The sequence below is a fragment of the Rhinolophus sinicus genome, linkage group LG05 (genome assembly GCF_036562045.2).
Source record: "Rhinolophus sinicus isolate RSC01 linkage group LG05, ASM3656204v1, whole genome shotgun sequence".
NCBI classification, from domain to species: domain Eukaryota; kingdom Metazoa; phylum Chordata; class Mammalia; order Chiroptera; family Rhinolophidae; genus Rhinolophus; species Rhinolophus sinicus.
The window spans coordinates 120,559,104-120,576,731 of NC_133755.1; the positions used below are offsets into that span (position 1 = coordinate 120,559,104).

Sequence of the window (17,628 nt, forward strand, 5' to 3'; positions counted from 1 at the left end):
CCATTTAATTGTACACCTTAAATAAGTGAATTGTAAGGCATATAAAATATATCTCAATACAGCTGCTACCAAAAAAATATAGCATACTCCCAAGTATGAAGTCCTGTGATTTTAAAATCACTAGGCTATCTCAAAGCCAAACATAGCAGAGTTGTTCTATTAACTAATATTTATATATGAATTCACTGTAATGAGTCAGTTTTTTGATCAGTTAATTTTATTGACTGTTATAATTTAAATGGTTTATCATCAACTGATATTTCTTACTAAATCTTTTATTCCATTTAAATTGTCAACTGAGATAATTGCCTCAGAACCTTTTTTAAAACAATATTAATGTTTATCAACTTTTTTTATTTACAAAAATGACAACTGCTCAATGCAAAAAAAACAAATGGTGAACAGAAAGAAATTCATGGAAAGAACCAAAATATCAGCATCAACTTACCACTATAATAAGAATAAACAGTGATAAGGATATATATGACCTTAATATACATATTAACAAGCTTTAAAATGTGACCTTTGTTTTCATAGAGGAAAAATGCTACATGTACTCTTTTCCAGCCTCTTCCACTTGAGTATATAAGATAACTTCCCATGTTAATAAGTACTATTAGACAAAATGACTTTACACGGCTGCATAGGATTTTATAGTTGGCCACGTATTACGTTTAATTAACCAACAATCCTACAGTACCATCAAATAAACATCAGTTTTTCATTATACTGCAATGAATTTTCAAACATACATTTTTACGTAAACTCTGATTATTTCTTTAAAATATATTATCAAAAAATGGAATTAAATTTGGGAGTACAAACATTTTTAAGTCTTTTAATAAAGATTACCAAACTGCCGTACATTGTTAAGAGTTAGACCAATCTGGATTCATACTTGCTTTGCCTATTTCCCCACAATCACCATTGCTAGATATTATCATTCTTTTTTTATCTTTCCCAATCTGATAGGCAAGAAAATAGCATCTTATCAAAAACCTTTATTTATTTGATGTGAGACAACATAGTTTCAAGTGTTCATTGGCCATTTTATATTTTTCTTTTGTGAACTGCTTAGTCATTTTTTGCATTTGTTTTCTACAGTGGTTGACTATATTGTTTATTTATTGAATAGGTATATAGATACATTTAACAAGATATGTCTTGGGCCAGCCCAGTGGCTCAGGCAGTTAGAGCTCCGTGCTCCTAACTCCGAAGGCTGCCGGTTCGATTCCCACATGGGCCAGTGGGCTCTCAACCACAAGGTTGCCAGTTCAATTCCTTGGGTCCGGCAAGGGATGGTGGGCTGTGCCCCCTGCAACTAGCAACGGCAACTGGACCTGGAGCTGAGCTGCGCCCTCCGCAACTAAGACTGAAAGAACAACTTGAAGCTGAACGTAGAACCCTCCACAACTAAGATTGAAAGGACAACTTGACTTGGAAAAAAAAGAAAAAAAGATATGTCTTCATTTTCTTTACTAATGGCAGAGATATTATAAACCAAGTTAATGACAATATGTTCAATTCTACTGAATTGACAAGATGGTAGAAAAGTATGTGTATCTATAGCCAACACACAGTTAAGTATATCTATAGGCAAAGGCCCAAACATACACAAAATATGGCCCAAAAATTTTAAAAATAGATTATATTCATTACCATTTACACAGTAAATTCATCGAACTGGAATATGCCTGTTTTCCTCATAGTTGTCTTTTTATTTCTAACTGCCACAAACTAAGATACCCAAGCATTAAAGTGAAACTGCTCAATGAATCAAAAGTAATCCATCTTTTAATCTAAAAAAAAATGAAAAGCGAAGAAAAAAACAAACACAATACAGGATAAAGTAAATACAAGATTTTTAAAACCCTCTTTAGTAATTACAAGATCTCAAATTCCCAATTTCTCATTATAAATATATACCTTGTGAATCCTTCGGATTAAAACAGATGCAAAAAAACGTAATGTAATCCTCAGTTCATCAACAAAGGACTCATCATCTGTTACATCCCTTCAATTGAGAAAAGCAAGCATTTAGATTCAGAAAAATAATACAGTTTCACCATCTAGAAACCAAGGAAAGTCTAGAGCTTCCTCTTTTTTCCATTTACTTATGTTATTTTTCTTTTGTGTCTTAACAAATAATGTATTACATTATAGAAGACAGAACTGTATATAGAAGAAAATAAACAACTCCCATAATTCTAGTACCAAGACATATTACTATTAACTAAACTGTAGTATATATTTATTTCCATGTAGATATCCACATGTACGTAGTCATATTTTCACAATCCTAAGATCATTTTCTAAGCATCAAAGAAATTTCTATGAAACAAAACAAAGAATAATTTTGGAAAAGCAATAGAATTAAAATATAAAATTTTAAATTAATTTAAAATATTTATAGATTAATAATATAAACTCATTCCAAAAGTTTTTTAAAAAGTGTTATATTTGAAAAAACACAAACTGAAATTCAAATGTTTTTAAACAGAAATTTTGACAACCTTCTTCTGAGGAGCTACTTTTCATTTTCCTGAGGTCTTGAGGTCCCTAGAAGAATTAGGACACTTCCCTAATCAAAGCAAGAAAGAAAGGTATGTATAATGGTGATAACCTGAACTTGAAGATGGTGCTAACTGTTAAGTCCCTTGGTAAGGAATATAATTTTATCAACCATGCTTCCCACTATGAAATTAGGGTAGTTGTCATTAAATATTACATCTGTAAGTCATATAGGTATAAGTGTTCAAATACATAACTAAATACCTGATACTTATGTAAGGAAATATTTATTTATTAAATGATACAACTTGGATTTATGATTCTCAAACTATATATATTTTTTCAGATCTACGAGTATTTTCTGTAGTCAAGGTAGAGGGCTCTAGTATATCCATAGCAGATACCAAAAACAAAGTTACTTTGAAAAAAAACTGAATATTCCAGGAAAATACTATTAAAATTCTTTCAATTTAATGAAACATCTGAATATAAATTTTTCCTCTAAATGTGCAATGATTTCAAATGTACAAAGTACTTACAAAATATTAAATCACATTTAAGAGTGATAAAAAATTCTGCAAGTTACTTTTCTTTCAAAAAGCAGCCTAGGTTTTTTACCTCTTTGCTTTCACTAGACTGTTAATTGATTGCTACATCAATGATTCTTAACTGGGACCAATTATGCCTCCCAGGTAACATTTAGCAATCTCTAAAGATATTTTTGGTGGTCACAACTAGGGGAGGAGGAGGTAATACTAGCACCGAGAGAGAAAAGGCCAAGGGTGCTGCTAAAAATCCTATAATGCACTGTACCTCACAATAAAGAATTACTTGGCCTAAAATGTCCATAGTGCAAAATTGACAAACACTGGCCTACACTAAAAACCCATCATTGGCATGCTTCACTTAATGGTATTCACTTAAAGAAATAGGTGTTAGGGGCCGGCCCAGTGGCTCAGGTGGTTAGAGCTCCATGCTCCTAACTCCGAAGGCTGCCAGTTCGATTCCCACATGGGCCAGTGGGCTCTCAACCACAAGGTTGCCAGTTCAATTCCTCGAGTCCCACAAAGGGATGGTGGGCAGCGCCCCCTGCAACTAAGATTGAACATGGCACCTTGAGCTGAGCTGCCACTAAGCTCCCGAATGGCTCAGTTGATTGGAGAGCGTCCTCTCAACCACAAGGTTGCCAGTTCGACTCCTGCAAGGGATGGTGGGCTGCGCCCCCCTGAAACTAGCAACGGCAACTGGACCTGGAGCTAAGCTGCGCCCTCGACAACTAAGACTGAAAGGACAACAACCTGAAGCTGAACGGCACCCTCCACAACTAAGATTGAAAGGACAACAACTTGACATGGAAAAAAGTCCTGGAAGTACACACTTTTCCCTTATAAAGTCCTGTTCCCCTTCCCCAATAAAATCTTAAAAAAAAAAAAGAAAGAAATAGGTGTTATAGAAAGAACATACCTGTACCACGGATAAACAAAGTTTTCCAACACTAATTCAAGGACCTGCATAAAAATTATTTTCAAAGAAAAATTAAATTAATTAACTAATTCTGGGAAAATAAACTACTACTAAGTAATATATAATACTACCAAGAACCAATTTTATTAGCCCAATTATTAACATCATGGACATGACAAAATGCATGTCAGCCTTACATGGTTGTTGTGATAACCAAAGAGAACATAAGAGAAACACTTTGAAAACCATAAAACTCCATAAAAAAGAAAAATTACCATTTAGAATGAAACACACATTTCTAAAGCGTTGCATTAAAAAAAAAAAACTTAAAAAAAAACCACTAAATTGTTTCTGACTCTGAAGCTTCACTAAACCAAGAAAGTTCTTTGGAAAGAAGGAAAATAATAAGCTAGTCTTTTGTATTCTTAACTCTTTCAGAAAGTCAGTATCGCCAGAATAGTATAAAGAAACAAGTAGATAAGACTTTTAAAAGGCGTCAAAATTAGGTATCAGTGATTCCTTTCAATGGAGGCTAGTGATTAGAAGGGAGCATGAGAGGAACTTCTGGACTGCTGATGTTTTGTTTCTTGATCTGTGTGCTGGTTATACAGATATGTTCGCTTAGTAAAAATTTCAGCTGTACATTTAAAATCAGTTTATAAGTTATATATGAAAAAGTAGCAAAACAAATCAAAAGAAAACCTGGGTGTTAAATCTTCCACTTCTTGAGTATAGATGTAGCAGTATATATTAATTTTTTAAAGCAGTTGGCAGCCATGGCAGTAACTTTTAAAAAGCAGCAGGGAAGGAATGAAACAATGTATCTCATCTGACTTTACCAGGTGTTATCAAACAATATGGTGAATGTTTAAAGTTTTAAAAATTTATTATACTAAAAGACACATTGCCATTAATCCCCATCAAAATACTCGTCCTCATTTCAAATGATTCTTGCCACTTTCTGAAGCAGTTCTGAAGTCCTCTTTCATGAGTGTCTTTAATTACGTTATCATGGCTGCCTCAATGTCCTGAATTAGTTTGACTTTGGGGAAGAGACAGAAGTCTTATGATGACAGACCCAGTGAATGTTTTTATTTGACAGAAATAGTTATATACCAGAAGCAATGTGTGACTCAGAACGCTGTCATGATGGAGGATGATTTACAGCACACTTTAAAACACAACTTCTCTCAAACGTAGCTCACACCCCACTGACTGTACCGAAGAAGGTGAAACTTGTCATGCTGCTATTAAGGTTCAATGCGCCACTTCCCATACTAAAGATCCCTGCTTTTCCGTTGGATGGCACTTGGCAGCAGCATTCACTGTATTTTATGATCACAATGGAAAGGCTACATGTCACACATCATTTCTAGTACGGCAAATCTGGCATCGTTCGACTTATGGCTCTTCCTCAAAATCAAAATAACCATGAAAGGTAAACGTTTTGAATCGATTCAGGATATTGAGGCAGCCAGGAAAACACAACTAAAGACACTCATGAAAGAGTACTGCCGGAGCTGCTTCAGAAACTGGCAAGAACAATGGGATAAGTGTGTTCAAAGTGAGGGGGAGTATTGTGAGGGGAAAAATGGTAATATGTCTTTTACTGTAATAATTTTGTTTATTTAAACATTCACCTCGTATACCTATTTACCTATATACAGCAGTAATGAAGGCCATGGATTCTTTACATATTAAGGCAACAAGATTTGGATGTTTTACTACAAATACTAATCATTAGTGACATCAGCTGGGATAGAAACAGGGATAGGACACAGAGAGGAGACCAGAAAATTTACCACTAAACATTTGGTCTTACTTTATTTCCCATATCCCGTAAAACCAATCACCAAATCCCACTTATTTTACATCCTAAGTAGCTCTTTTCTACAGCCCCACTTTTCAGGTCCTCATCTTCTCAACCTTATACTGTAGCAATAGCCTCTGAACTAGTCATCCTCCTTACAAGTCAGCTCCCCTCCCCATACTCCACAAAGTTGTCAAAGTAATTTAAAGCACATATATTTGACCACATCACTCCCTTGCACGAAACCCTCTATATATGAAACCACAATGTATCAAAGTAAGAAAAGTGGAGCTGCACTGATTTTGAATGGGTGGGAGAAAGCTGCATACCAGCAACTGTGACCATTTACTTCCTTTTCACCTCCCACTGCATCCTGTGAGTCACATATGAAAACTCTACTTCCACATCTGAAAACCAATGGCTTCCATGATCAGTTAAACTCCTTCACTATGGCCCTTTAAGTCTTGACGATCTTATTTCTAAAGGGCCATATAAAAACTGGTTAAGAACTAAGCGAGACCTGAGTTTTAGACTGAGCTCTGCTACCAAACAGCTATGAAACTTGAGAAAATGATTAAAACTCTGTAAACCCCAGTTTTGGTTAAATCATCTATAATAGCACCTACTTCATAGGTTGTGTGATTACATGAAATAATTCAAGTACCATGATTAGCACAGAGCCTAATATATAGTAAGTGATCAATAAAATTAGCTACTAGAATTGTCTCTTCATTGCCCACATCCTCCTTCACATTTTACCCTCCAGCTTACTGAACACTACACCTTGTTTCAAAACCTCTTTTTTCCTTTCAAAAGCTCTTCCAAACCCTGAAATACCCTTTCCCTTCCTGACTGCCCCTCTCAACAGTTATGCACTTCTTCCTCTGTAGTAATAACACACCTTATACATTGCTGCCATTATTCCCTGTATTACATTATGTTGTAATTATCTGTTAAATGTCTAACTCCCTTCCTAGACTCAAGTTCCTAGAAGAAAGGACTGTATCTTATTTCTCTTTTTATTTCTAGGGCCTCATCCAGTTCCTGCCTATATCAAGATCTCAAAAAATGTTTTCAAATTTGGAACTAATATTTATTGAAAGCCAGTAGGTACCAGACACTAGGCCAAGAGCTTTACATAAGTTTCATTTTTTTTAAAGAAATAAATGAAGTGTCAAAGACACAAATAATATTCTTGCTAGAGGTCTTATCTTCAACAGACCTCAAATCAGCACTCTCCAACAGAAATATAATAATGTGAGCCACATATGTAATTTTAAATTTTTTTCTTTTTTTAATTAAATTTATTGCGGGTGACATTGGTTAATAACACAGGCTTCAAGTGACAATTCTAAAATACATCATCTTCATTTTACATTGTGTGTTCACCACCCAAAGTCAATTCGACTTCTGTCACCATATATTTGACCCCTTCTATCCTTTTCTACATCCCTTTTCATCCCCTTACCCTCTGGTAACCACTAAACTGTTGTCTGTATCTATGAGCTTTTCTTTGTCTTGGTCATTTGTTGCCTTCAGTTTATATTCCACGAGTGAAATCATGATTCTCGACTTTTTACCTGACTTATTTCACTTAGCATGACTCAATTTTCTAGTAGCTACATTTAAAAAAAAGAAAACAGGTGAAATTAATTTAAGGATATATTTTATTTAACCTAATATATCCAAAATATTATCATTTCAACATGTAATCAATAAAATATTTAACAGCATATTTTACATTCCTTTTCCTTCCTAAGTCCTCAAAAATCTCATATATATTTTACATATACAATACATCTCAACACATTTTTAAATGTTTATTAGTAGCCACCATATTGGACAGCACAGTCTTAAATCAGGGAAGCTTGAAGATGAAAAAGACGTTACAGAAAAAATGCAAAAGAAAAATGCCAACAGTTTGGTACTTATGCAGCATACTTTTGGCCACAGAAGGATACAAATGGGAAAAAGGACAGTTAGGCAGAATTCAGGTGTCTAATGCTATTCTTCAACTAATTAGAATTCAGTTTAATTCAATACATACCTATCAGCTACCAACAATGTATCTGGCCCTGCATTTGGTGCTGGGAACAAATGAGACCCCACTGCCTGCCTTAAAGGACTTGACTGTTTCCTCAGATCAACTGAGAAGATAAGTCTCTAAAAGAAATAAACTAAAATATGGTAAGTTACCAAAAAGGTACATATAAAATGTGATTGGAACAAAGATAAAAGAAGATGCCTTCTATTCCTACCTAATGCAGAACAATGAAAAGTACCCCATTCTCTGCTCTTCCCTTCAATTAATGTCAAAACTGGGGTCATAATTCAGCAAGATATACATTTGCTCCTTGTAGCTCCGGTACCTCCTTTTAAAATTACAAAGTGGTCATTTCTACTACCCTATCATAAAAATGTTTTTATAAGAGTTAAGCAATAACCAGGTAAAACAGTGCTTTCTTTGGCTAAAATGCCCATTTAAATTACACATGGGATCCAAAAACATTTCTAGCTTACATTCAAGTCGCATATTTCATAATAATCTACTACTTAGCCAAGAACTGATTAGGTGGCATATATTAATATGCTTCATAATTACATTTCCCATAGGTATTTAATATTTTCTGCTTGAGTATATTTGGCAATATTAATTAGTTACCTCTGAGAGAGATGCATCAACCTTGGAAGAAATTTTCAGGTCTAACCATGGCTGGTAGTTTTCAAGTAGCAAGGAAGGCCTAAAGAAAATCACACAATTAAATTGCTTGAAATCCAAAATGTAATTATTAGGTCGATGCAAAAGTAATTGCGGTTTTTGCAATTATTTTTAACCTTTTAAACCGCAATTACTTTTGCACCAACCAAATAGAAAGATCAACAAATATAAAAGGTCTATCTTACCTATGTCGTTTACATTTCACTTTACCACAAACAGCACAGCTACGACCTTGAGGAAATAATTCTTGAAGTCCAAACTGCTAAAAAAGGGAAATGGGAGGGGGGGAGATTTGTCTTTATACATCATCTTTACAAAAGAGAATCAATTTATCAAAAGCTCGTTAATCAATATTATCAATTCAGAGGACTTTTTTTTATTATTGTCTGCTTTAACACTGAAACACCATTCTTTGTAATACATACTACTTGCTAAACTAAACTGACAACAGAGAATACCTGATGAAATGCTTTACAATACCTAACCCAAATTTCCAATCTTACAATTCAAGTTAATTGTTATATTCGCTTATAAAAAAAAAAAAGAAATTCCATCTACATTTGCAAATAATACTCTGCTGCAAAAGTATATGAAAAAACTATTTTTATTTCTCCAAAACCTTGAATTCAATGAGGGAGAAGATACATGATAACTAGTAGGGTTAGAGAGCACCACTTTCAGCTGTGTTTCCTCTGAGTAGAAATATCACCAAATCTGAGATGAGGGATTGCATCAACTTGAAGAATTCTCAAGTAAGACTTCAAGATATCCCACTAAATCCTGACCTACACATTAGGGACATTGCCTACCCAACACAGACTGAATACACTACCATCTGTATTGTTTTACTTAAGCAAACTGCCTAATTATTTCTCTGTTTGTTTCTATGGAACAAACAGACATTTAGGAAATTAATAGGGTTAATTTAATCCAGAGTTCCCTAATTGTGCCTGTGCCTCAGAATCACCTGGAAAGCTTTTAACAAGGACTGATTACAATGTTCTAGCCCAGAATTATTCCATCAAAATCTGGTAGTAGGGCCCAGGAATCTTTTCTCTCTCCCTCTGTCTCTCTCTCTCTCTCTCTCTCTCTCTCTCTCTCTCTATATATATATATATATATATATATATGTATGTACGTATGTATGTTATGTATGTGTGTATATATATGTATATATATATATATATTTCATATATATTGTTTATATATTTATTTTCTGTATATATATATTTTTTGTGTATATATATATATATATATATATATATATCTCCCAGGAATCTTTATTTTTAAAGATTGACCAGGTGACTCTACTGTACAACCAACTTTGGGAACCTCTGTTTTAATTTATTGTCCTCACAGTTAATATGCAGTTAGAGGACACTCTAAAACTGTGGATCCCAACTTTCTGAGAATTTTGTATTTTCTTTTTATAGTTCCTCCTAGGAGAACTGTAGACTTTAAAAAAATACACATATGTAAATTTCACTTTGAAAATGTTCTGATGTCTTCCATTATTAAATAGCAAACGAATATTTTAAAATAATCACTGCTTTAATATGCTTTCAATAATAACATCAAACAGCACAGGGTCATACAGACTGACTTTTAAAAATAAGAACACATAAATTTTACCTTGGGTTTGTATTTTATTGTGAAGAATATATTTGGTAAGAGAGAATCAGGTCCTAATGAGCAGTAGAATGTGACGACTCCAGCAACAAATGACCAGAAGATCATTAAAACATGAAGATACCTTAGAAATAAATGAAAATAATTATTAGAACCAAAAAAAGTATAATACTAAGTTGTCCCTTCATTGATTTAACAAGCATTTATTAAGCACCTACTATAACAGACTAAAGCAACTTGTCCAATCATGATTTTCTGTAATGTATTTATTAACTACAAGAATCACAGTGTATGCTATGAAAAGAACACTGCACTTAAAATATAAGGAAGTATATTTCATAAGGTATATAAATGTCTAACACTGTTGTACACCTGAAACTAATGTATTATCAACTAATTTAAAATAAATTAAAAAAATAAATAAAATGGGAGGGAAAGCTTAAAAAATAAACTATGAAAATGTATAAATTCTCGTTATTCCATAATTTGGTACCTAAGTTGTCATGTTTAGCCTCTATTACATTCTTCCAGGTACCTTCTAATGATATTGTAGTATTCATACCCCACCAAAATTCTGACTATTTTTCATTCATTTTTTTTTTTTTTTTAATTACAGAGTGCCTATTTTATGCTACACAGTACAAGGTTCTGGTGATATAATAGGTGCCATGGTCTTTATTTCATGGAAAACGCTGTCTGGTATAACAGTAAAGTAAATGCAATACAGTGTGATCATGTGTTCTATATTATTACAGAGAAAGCACACATGGTATGGGAACACATCAGACAGAATACACAGCCCAAATTTGAAAGGACAGAAAAGTTTTTTCAGAGAAAGATTTGGGAGTTATCCATATAAAGATCACTGAAGGGGACAAATGACATGACCTAGGGAGACGTTGCAGAGTGAAAGAAGACAGTATAAGACATTTAAGAAATAAGCAAAGCAAGAGAAATCCAGAAACAAATCTAGTAATTAGAAAAGAGTTGGGAAGAAAACCAAAGGTCAAGTCATAAAGGCTGCCAAGATGAAAAAAGAAAGAAAACATGTCAACAGGGATGAAGTAGTTAACAGAATCAAATATTTGTAAAATAAAGTGTGGAGCCTGAGAAAGAAGATAACTACCGAGAAGAGCTCCTAGTGGCTAACTGGGCTCAAATTCAAAAGCAGAGCCTAGCAGCTGTTTCTAAACAGGGGCCTCTCAAGCAAACCACACTTCAGGGAGAAGCCTGCACTGAGCTGCCTGCCTCCTGCACTAAAACTACTTCCCTGCACTGTGCTCCTGACTGCTGCGCCAACCCTTATAAAAATACAACCCTTATATTGTATTTCAACCAATGGACTGAGGTTTTCCCCATCCAATTGGAGCTTTGCAGCTATATCCTCATCAGCATCTTCACCAATCAATCAAAGCGGCTCCATTCTAACCAATCAGGACAGTGCCCTTTGGACCAGTCAAACTGTGAGGATTTGGAGTCCTGATCTGCATGTGGACGGCGACAAGGGGTAGGGACTTGCGTCTGTATAAGTCAGCTCCTTGCTGCCTCGGACAGGGCAATTTCCCTTTCACCAAAGACCAAACGTCAGAGTGGAACAGACTAAAGTGGCCTTGCCCCAGGGCCGCCTCACAGGTGTGCTGTCCCACAGCCATGGTCTCTCTCTTTTTTTTTTGTTTTTTTAATTGGGGAAGGGGAACAGGACTTTATTGTTGAGCTATACCACTATTAAGCTGTTCTCACAGCTGTACTGTATCACAATTGAGCTGTTTGCACTGAATAGTTTCCTTTTTCACCCCATCTCCAAATTGAGGACTCCTGTTTGCCTTGAATTGGTGCTAATGATCATTAATTGACAAAAGAGACAGATTGAGAATTGTTCGTTAGTTTTTGCAACAAGAGGTACTGATGAACTGGCAAAAGCAATTTTAGTAGAATGGCAAATCCACTTATGAAGTGGATTGAACAGTGAGATGGAAGTAAGGAAGTGGAATTGGTGAATGTGGGTAATTCTCTTTTTAAAGGAAAGAGCTAAGGTGGTAGCTGGAGGGGCACAATGAGGGAAGGTGTTTAGTAAAACCTGATCACATTTAAATGTTGATAGGAGAGAAAGAGATAAGGGAAAAAGAGGTAGGAGAGAAGAGAAATAATTGAGTAATGTCCTAGAGAAATAGGAGTAGTTGGGTTTCAGAGCCTAAACAGAAGAAATAGTTATAAAAGGGAGCGATACCTCTTCCCTAATACCAAAGATAAAGAGTAGATGAATGAGAATGCAGTTAAGCCGGTAGATTCAGTAACAAGAATTAAAAGACATATGATGGCCGTTAAGTGAAACAAGAGATGCTAAGCGTAAAGGGTGAAGGAGGCATGATCAGAAATTATGGAAGCCTGGGGAAGTTCTGAAATAGCTGCTAGGGAAAAGTAAAGAGGGGGACTGCTGGGCAGTACTGAGGCTGAAGAGTTCAATTTATAGGTGTGGGTTTTCTCTAGCAGTATTCAGTAACCAGGAATATAAACACTAAAAAGGCAAGCAACATCACTGATCTAAGATTTTGATTTTGTCAGGTGAGTGGAATAAAAGGGAAAGGAGGTAAAGACACTGGCAATTAAGAGGTTGGACTGATGGTCCATGGAATCTAAAGTAGAGTGACTAAATTGCATAGGAAAGTAACAGCAGAAGAGAGACAATGAATAAAGAAGAGAACAGAAGAGTCCGTAGGCTGAGAAGTCAAGAAGCAGATACTAACTGAAAGGGAGAAGTAGACACTGGTCATCAAGTGAGGTATGTAATTTTTAAGATTTCAGAGGTAGAGCTCTTTTTGATGATAAAAAGGGCCACCGTATGGTGATCTAATTGGAAGGCTGAAGAAGAGTCACCTTGAGCTAGACGAGAGTATTTAACAGGTTACTCACACAAGCACTGAAGTCACCTAGAATGATGGCAATATGAGTGAGTATATAAGAGGAGAGAAAGTCTATAACCCAGAAGCCAAAGTCTTCTATAAATGAGTACAAGTGACCTAGAGATTGATATCAAACACGCAGAAAGCATATGTTTCAAAGGAGTAAGAGACTTCTGCTTCCTTGACAGAATAACTGGTGCCTTCCCACCAGAAACAACTAAAAAACTGGGCCAAACATATGCAGCAACTGTTTCCAGGCATTGGACCACAGGCAGGATAGGACTGTAAACTTCAAGAGAAGTTTAAGAGAAGAGAAGCACACCAGTAAATTCCACATCCATCCCAGTTCTCTGACTAAGGACAATTTTCCAACTGTATCATGGAATAGAAAGGGTCACAGAAGCAACTGTTAAAACCTGGAAGTTCAGAACCGGGGAATACAGTAGTAAGAGGGAAGCTGGATGGTTAGGGGTGCTTACAAATTATAGACAGTGACACAGCAAGTACAAAATATGTGAGACAAAGGCTAAGCCACCCAACCAGATGAAATTGCCTGGTCTCCAGACAATTCTGTACTTGAGAAACATCCACTGCATATCTATTATTAAATGCTCTCACTCAGCACTTAAAATATAAACATGGTTACCACCCATTCAAAAAACAGCCGTGGCTTAATGCTGCCTGCAGAATGAAATACAAACCCCTTAAATCGTTATGATCCCTTTCAATCTTATCCCAACTCACCTTATACCCTTATTCCCATTCCTTTATACAAAGCTTCACTCTAACCAAACTAGCATACTTCATATCAAGCTTTTAAAACAACACTTATGTCTGGAAATTAACTCAGGTTACAGAGGTATTCACAGAAAAAATAATAAAATTCATGTCCACAGTTGCTTAGAAAATCATTTTGAGCCAGAGAGATATGACTCAGAATTCTTAATTTTTAGATTCTTGAACAGTTATATAGTATATATTTCATACATAATATAACACCCCCAATGAGGTCTGATGCATACTCCATAATCAAATATTAATATTTCTGCAGTAAAATATGAACAATAAGAAACAAGTCAGAAAAAAATAAATAGTCTCATATCTGTTCAGATCAGGTTTTGTCATCAAATGTAACTAGTGCCAAACTTAGGGAAAAAGTTACTTCTTCAGACCTTTTTGATTTCAGAATTACAGATTAGGAATTGTAGACCTATATTTAGACAGAATGACAATAAACACTACATGCAACATGTGTGAGTTATAATTAAGGCAAGCAATAACTAAAGCATTATGTAAAAAGAAAATCTATAGCTTTAAATGTATTAACCCTGTGGTTCTCAACCAAGGGTGATTTCACTCCCCCAGGGAACATATGACAGTATATGAAGACATTTTTGATTGTCACAAATGTGCAGAGGGGGTATGGGGGAGTGCACTACTGACATAAAGTGGCTGAGGCTAAAGCTGCTGCTAAATATCCTACAATGCACAGGACAGGCCCCCACAACAAAGAATTATCTGACCCAAATTATCAATAGTGCTGAGGTTGGGACACCTTGCATTAATCAGAGACAAAGAAATGGTGAAAACCAACAAGGTAAGCATTCAGAAAGTTGGGGCGTGGGGGACAAAGCAAATTCCAAGGCACAAAAAGGAAGAAAACAGTAAAGAACATAAACCAATAAAATAGATAACAATGACAAGAGATAATAAAATATAATTTGGTTCTTTGGAAAAATTCATAAAATAAGCAAACCTCTAACTGCATCTTACTGGGAGTTACTAAGTCACCAATTACTCTAAACACAGATAAATAAAAGAGAAAGCATTTATCCTACTTTTCCAATTTGAGCACTTCATTGTAATTAAATATATCTACTGCATGGAATAAAGTAATTGTATTTTTTAAAAAAGAATTCAAATTTAAAACTACAGAAGGAATGAAAGAATGAAAAAATCATCATGTTGCAACCTATAATGAAATAACTGACTCAGGGCATAAATTAGCAGGAAAACAAAAGAGCAAGTTTTGGTTTGTTGAAAGTTTATTTGAAACTTATCTTGCAAGGTATCAGCTATCACTAACCTGAATCCATGGAAAGTGAGGCTACTCCATCGTATGTGGTGTTATCCTCTAATGTGATATATAAAAGGATGTACACATCATCACTAAAGTATTCTTGTATCCCCCCAAAAAATCTAATTTAGCCTATAGATCTAACTCCCTATATACAAAAAATATAATTGTGAGTATAAAAAAAACAAAAAACCAAGATACCATGAGGAAACCATCAGCAAAATCGAGAGAGTGAACAAATGACACAGTTTCTTCAACAAATCAATGGCAAAGGGGGGAAAAAAAGCAGGTGAGGAGAAATGCTCCAGATTGGGGTTGACAAACTATGGCTTATGAATCTGATGCCACCTGCTCTGGTACAGCCTTCAAGCTAAGAGAGAATTTTACATTTTAAAAGGATTCTTTTAAAAAGAGTACGGGAACAAGACAAACAAATGAGAAACAAAAACTCATAGACACAGACAATAGTTTAGTGGTTACCAGAGGGTAAGGGGGAGGGGGGTGGTAGATGAGGGTAAATGGGATCAAATATATGGTGATGGAAGGAGAACCGACTCTGGGTGGTGAACACACAATGGGATTTATAGATGATGTAAATACAGAATTGTACACCTGAAATCTATGTAACTTTACTAGCAATTGTCACCCCAATAAACTTTAATTTAAAAAAAGAAAAGAATATGGGGGGAGGGGAGAATCCAAGATGGCAGAGTAAATATTGTACTTGCATTCTCCTGTGAACACATTGAAATTACAACTAAATTATAGAACAATCAACTGGGAGAACCAACTGCAATCTAGCTGAACAGAAGTTTTATAACTAAGAATATAAATAAGAAGCCACATGGAGACTGGTGGAGGGGTGGAGATGTGGAATGGACTGGCCCCACACCTCCATATGGCAGTTGAGAATCAGGAGGGGTATCTCAGTTGTGGAGCTTCCCCCAGAGGAGTAAGAAACCCCAGGCTTCCCAGCCCAAAGTACTGATGCTGGGAAAAGAAGCCCCCACAAAATATGACTGTGAAAAACGAGGGAGTCTGACCAGCCCAGAAGAAAGGCTGCAGGAAACCCAGACGTCCTCTTAAAGGGCCTGTGCACAGACTCACTCATTAGCAGGCAGTCACCCTGGTCTCTAGCAGAGGGACAGTGACTAGGGTGTTGTGAGGCATTGGAGACATACAGGGAGAGACTGAGTTGTGTGGCTTTCAGATGAGGACTAGAGGTTTGCCATTTTCCCTGTGTAGGGTTCTTCTCCTGTGCAACCAGCAGGTGGACACAATCTTCCAGTGTTGAGCCCTCCCCCCACGTCTATGACCAAATCTGAATCTGAATTGGTCTGGCTCACTCCCCCCTTTTGCTTCCCTGGAATCCCACCCACCCAACTTGCCCAATGCCAGAGGCGCACTCTCAGCCAGCAGTTAGCCCCAACCTCATTGCACTCTTCTTTGGACAACTATTGGAGGTTCGCATGTCCCAGGAGGGCAGCAATTGGCATCAGAGTGTTTGAGACTTTCGCTGAGTAGCTCTAGACTTAGCACTGGCACCAAACCAGAATCTACATTAACCTGGTGACCACAACTCGTCCCACTCTGGTAACTCCCTGTCTCAACCAACTCACAAACCACATGAGGCTTTATCAATGGCTAAATCTTATGGGAGCCAGCATGTGGCAGCAGGCCTCAGGGTGTCCTGGCTTTTTGTGGAGCTACTCCAGTCCCGGTACTGGTGGCAGCCATCCTTGGTTCTTAGCATGGCCTCTCCCATGTGCCTCCAGGTTTAGAACAGGCAGTGAAAAACTGTGGATTGCTTTGTAGCTACTACCAGGTAATCCCTGGCCAGACACAGGCAGTGGGTGACCTGGGCCTACACCAGAGCCCTTCCCCAGAGCCCCAGGACCAACATACTTGGAGGTTGGCTTCAGACCACAGCAGAGCACCACCCAATTAGCCCTACAAGCAACACAAAAAGTGGTCTTAACAGACACCAGAGCCCACTGAGGTGAATCCCACGCAGTGGGTAAGCCCCCCACCACAGAGCAGCCCATAGGCCGTGAAGATGGCCAAACCCTACAGCCAGTCAGCCTGAAGGTCAACCCACCCACTGACATACCAAGAGCAAGAGCAGTCAAGGCTCAACGACAACAGGAGGGCACACACAACCCACATAAGGGACATTCCTGGAGCATCCAACAGAGGTGACCAGGGAGACTAGCCACTAGGCCCCACAGGGCACCTACTACATAAGGCCATCCAGCCAAGACTGGGAGATGCAGCAGATCTACCTAGTACATAGAAACAAACACAGAGACGCACCCAAAATGAGGAAACAAAGAAATACATCCCAAATGAAAGAACACAAAAAAACTCCAGAAAAACAATGAAATGGAGGTAAGAATCCTACCAGAGACAGAGTTCAAAACACTGATTATAAGGATGCTCAAGGAACTTAATGAGAATGTCAACAAATATAGCAAGCACAAAACAATGACATAGACACCATAAAAAGGAACCAGTCAGT

The 17,628-nt window shown here is 36.6% G+C and overlaps 1 protein-coding gene across 6 annotated transcripts in view; it reads right to left on the reverse strand.

The window, feature by feature from the left end:
- SNX14 (sorting nexin 14) overlaps positions 1-17,628 on the reverse strand; it is a 68,698-nt gene that overhangs the window by 41,479 nt on the left and 9,591 nt on the right. For 4 of the 6 annotated variants that reach the window (XM_074333265.1, XM_019743247.2, XM_074333263.1 and 1 more), the window contains exons 2-6: positions 10,137-10,257; positions 8,690-8,766; positions 8,448-8,526; positions 3,976-4,019; positions 1,927-2,014 (exon numbers count right to left, since the gene is read on the reverse strand). In XM_074333265.1, coding sequence (XP_074189366.1) covers positions 1,927-2,014; positions 3,976-4,019; positions 8,448-8,526; positions 8,690-8,766; positions 10,137-10,257 — 409 coding nt within the window. The remainder of the gene's footprint in view (positions 1-1,926; positions 2,015-3,975; positions 4,020-8,447; positions 8,527-8,689; positions 8,767-10,136; positions 10,258-17,628) is intronic. The other 2 variants (XM_074333264.1, XM_019743246.2) reach the window with 1 other exon arrangement.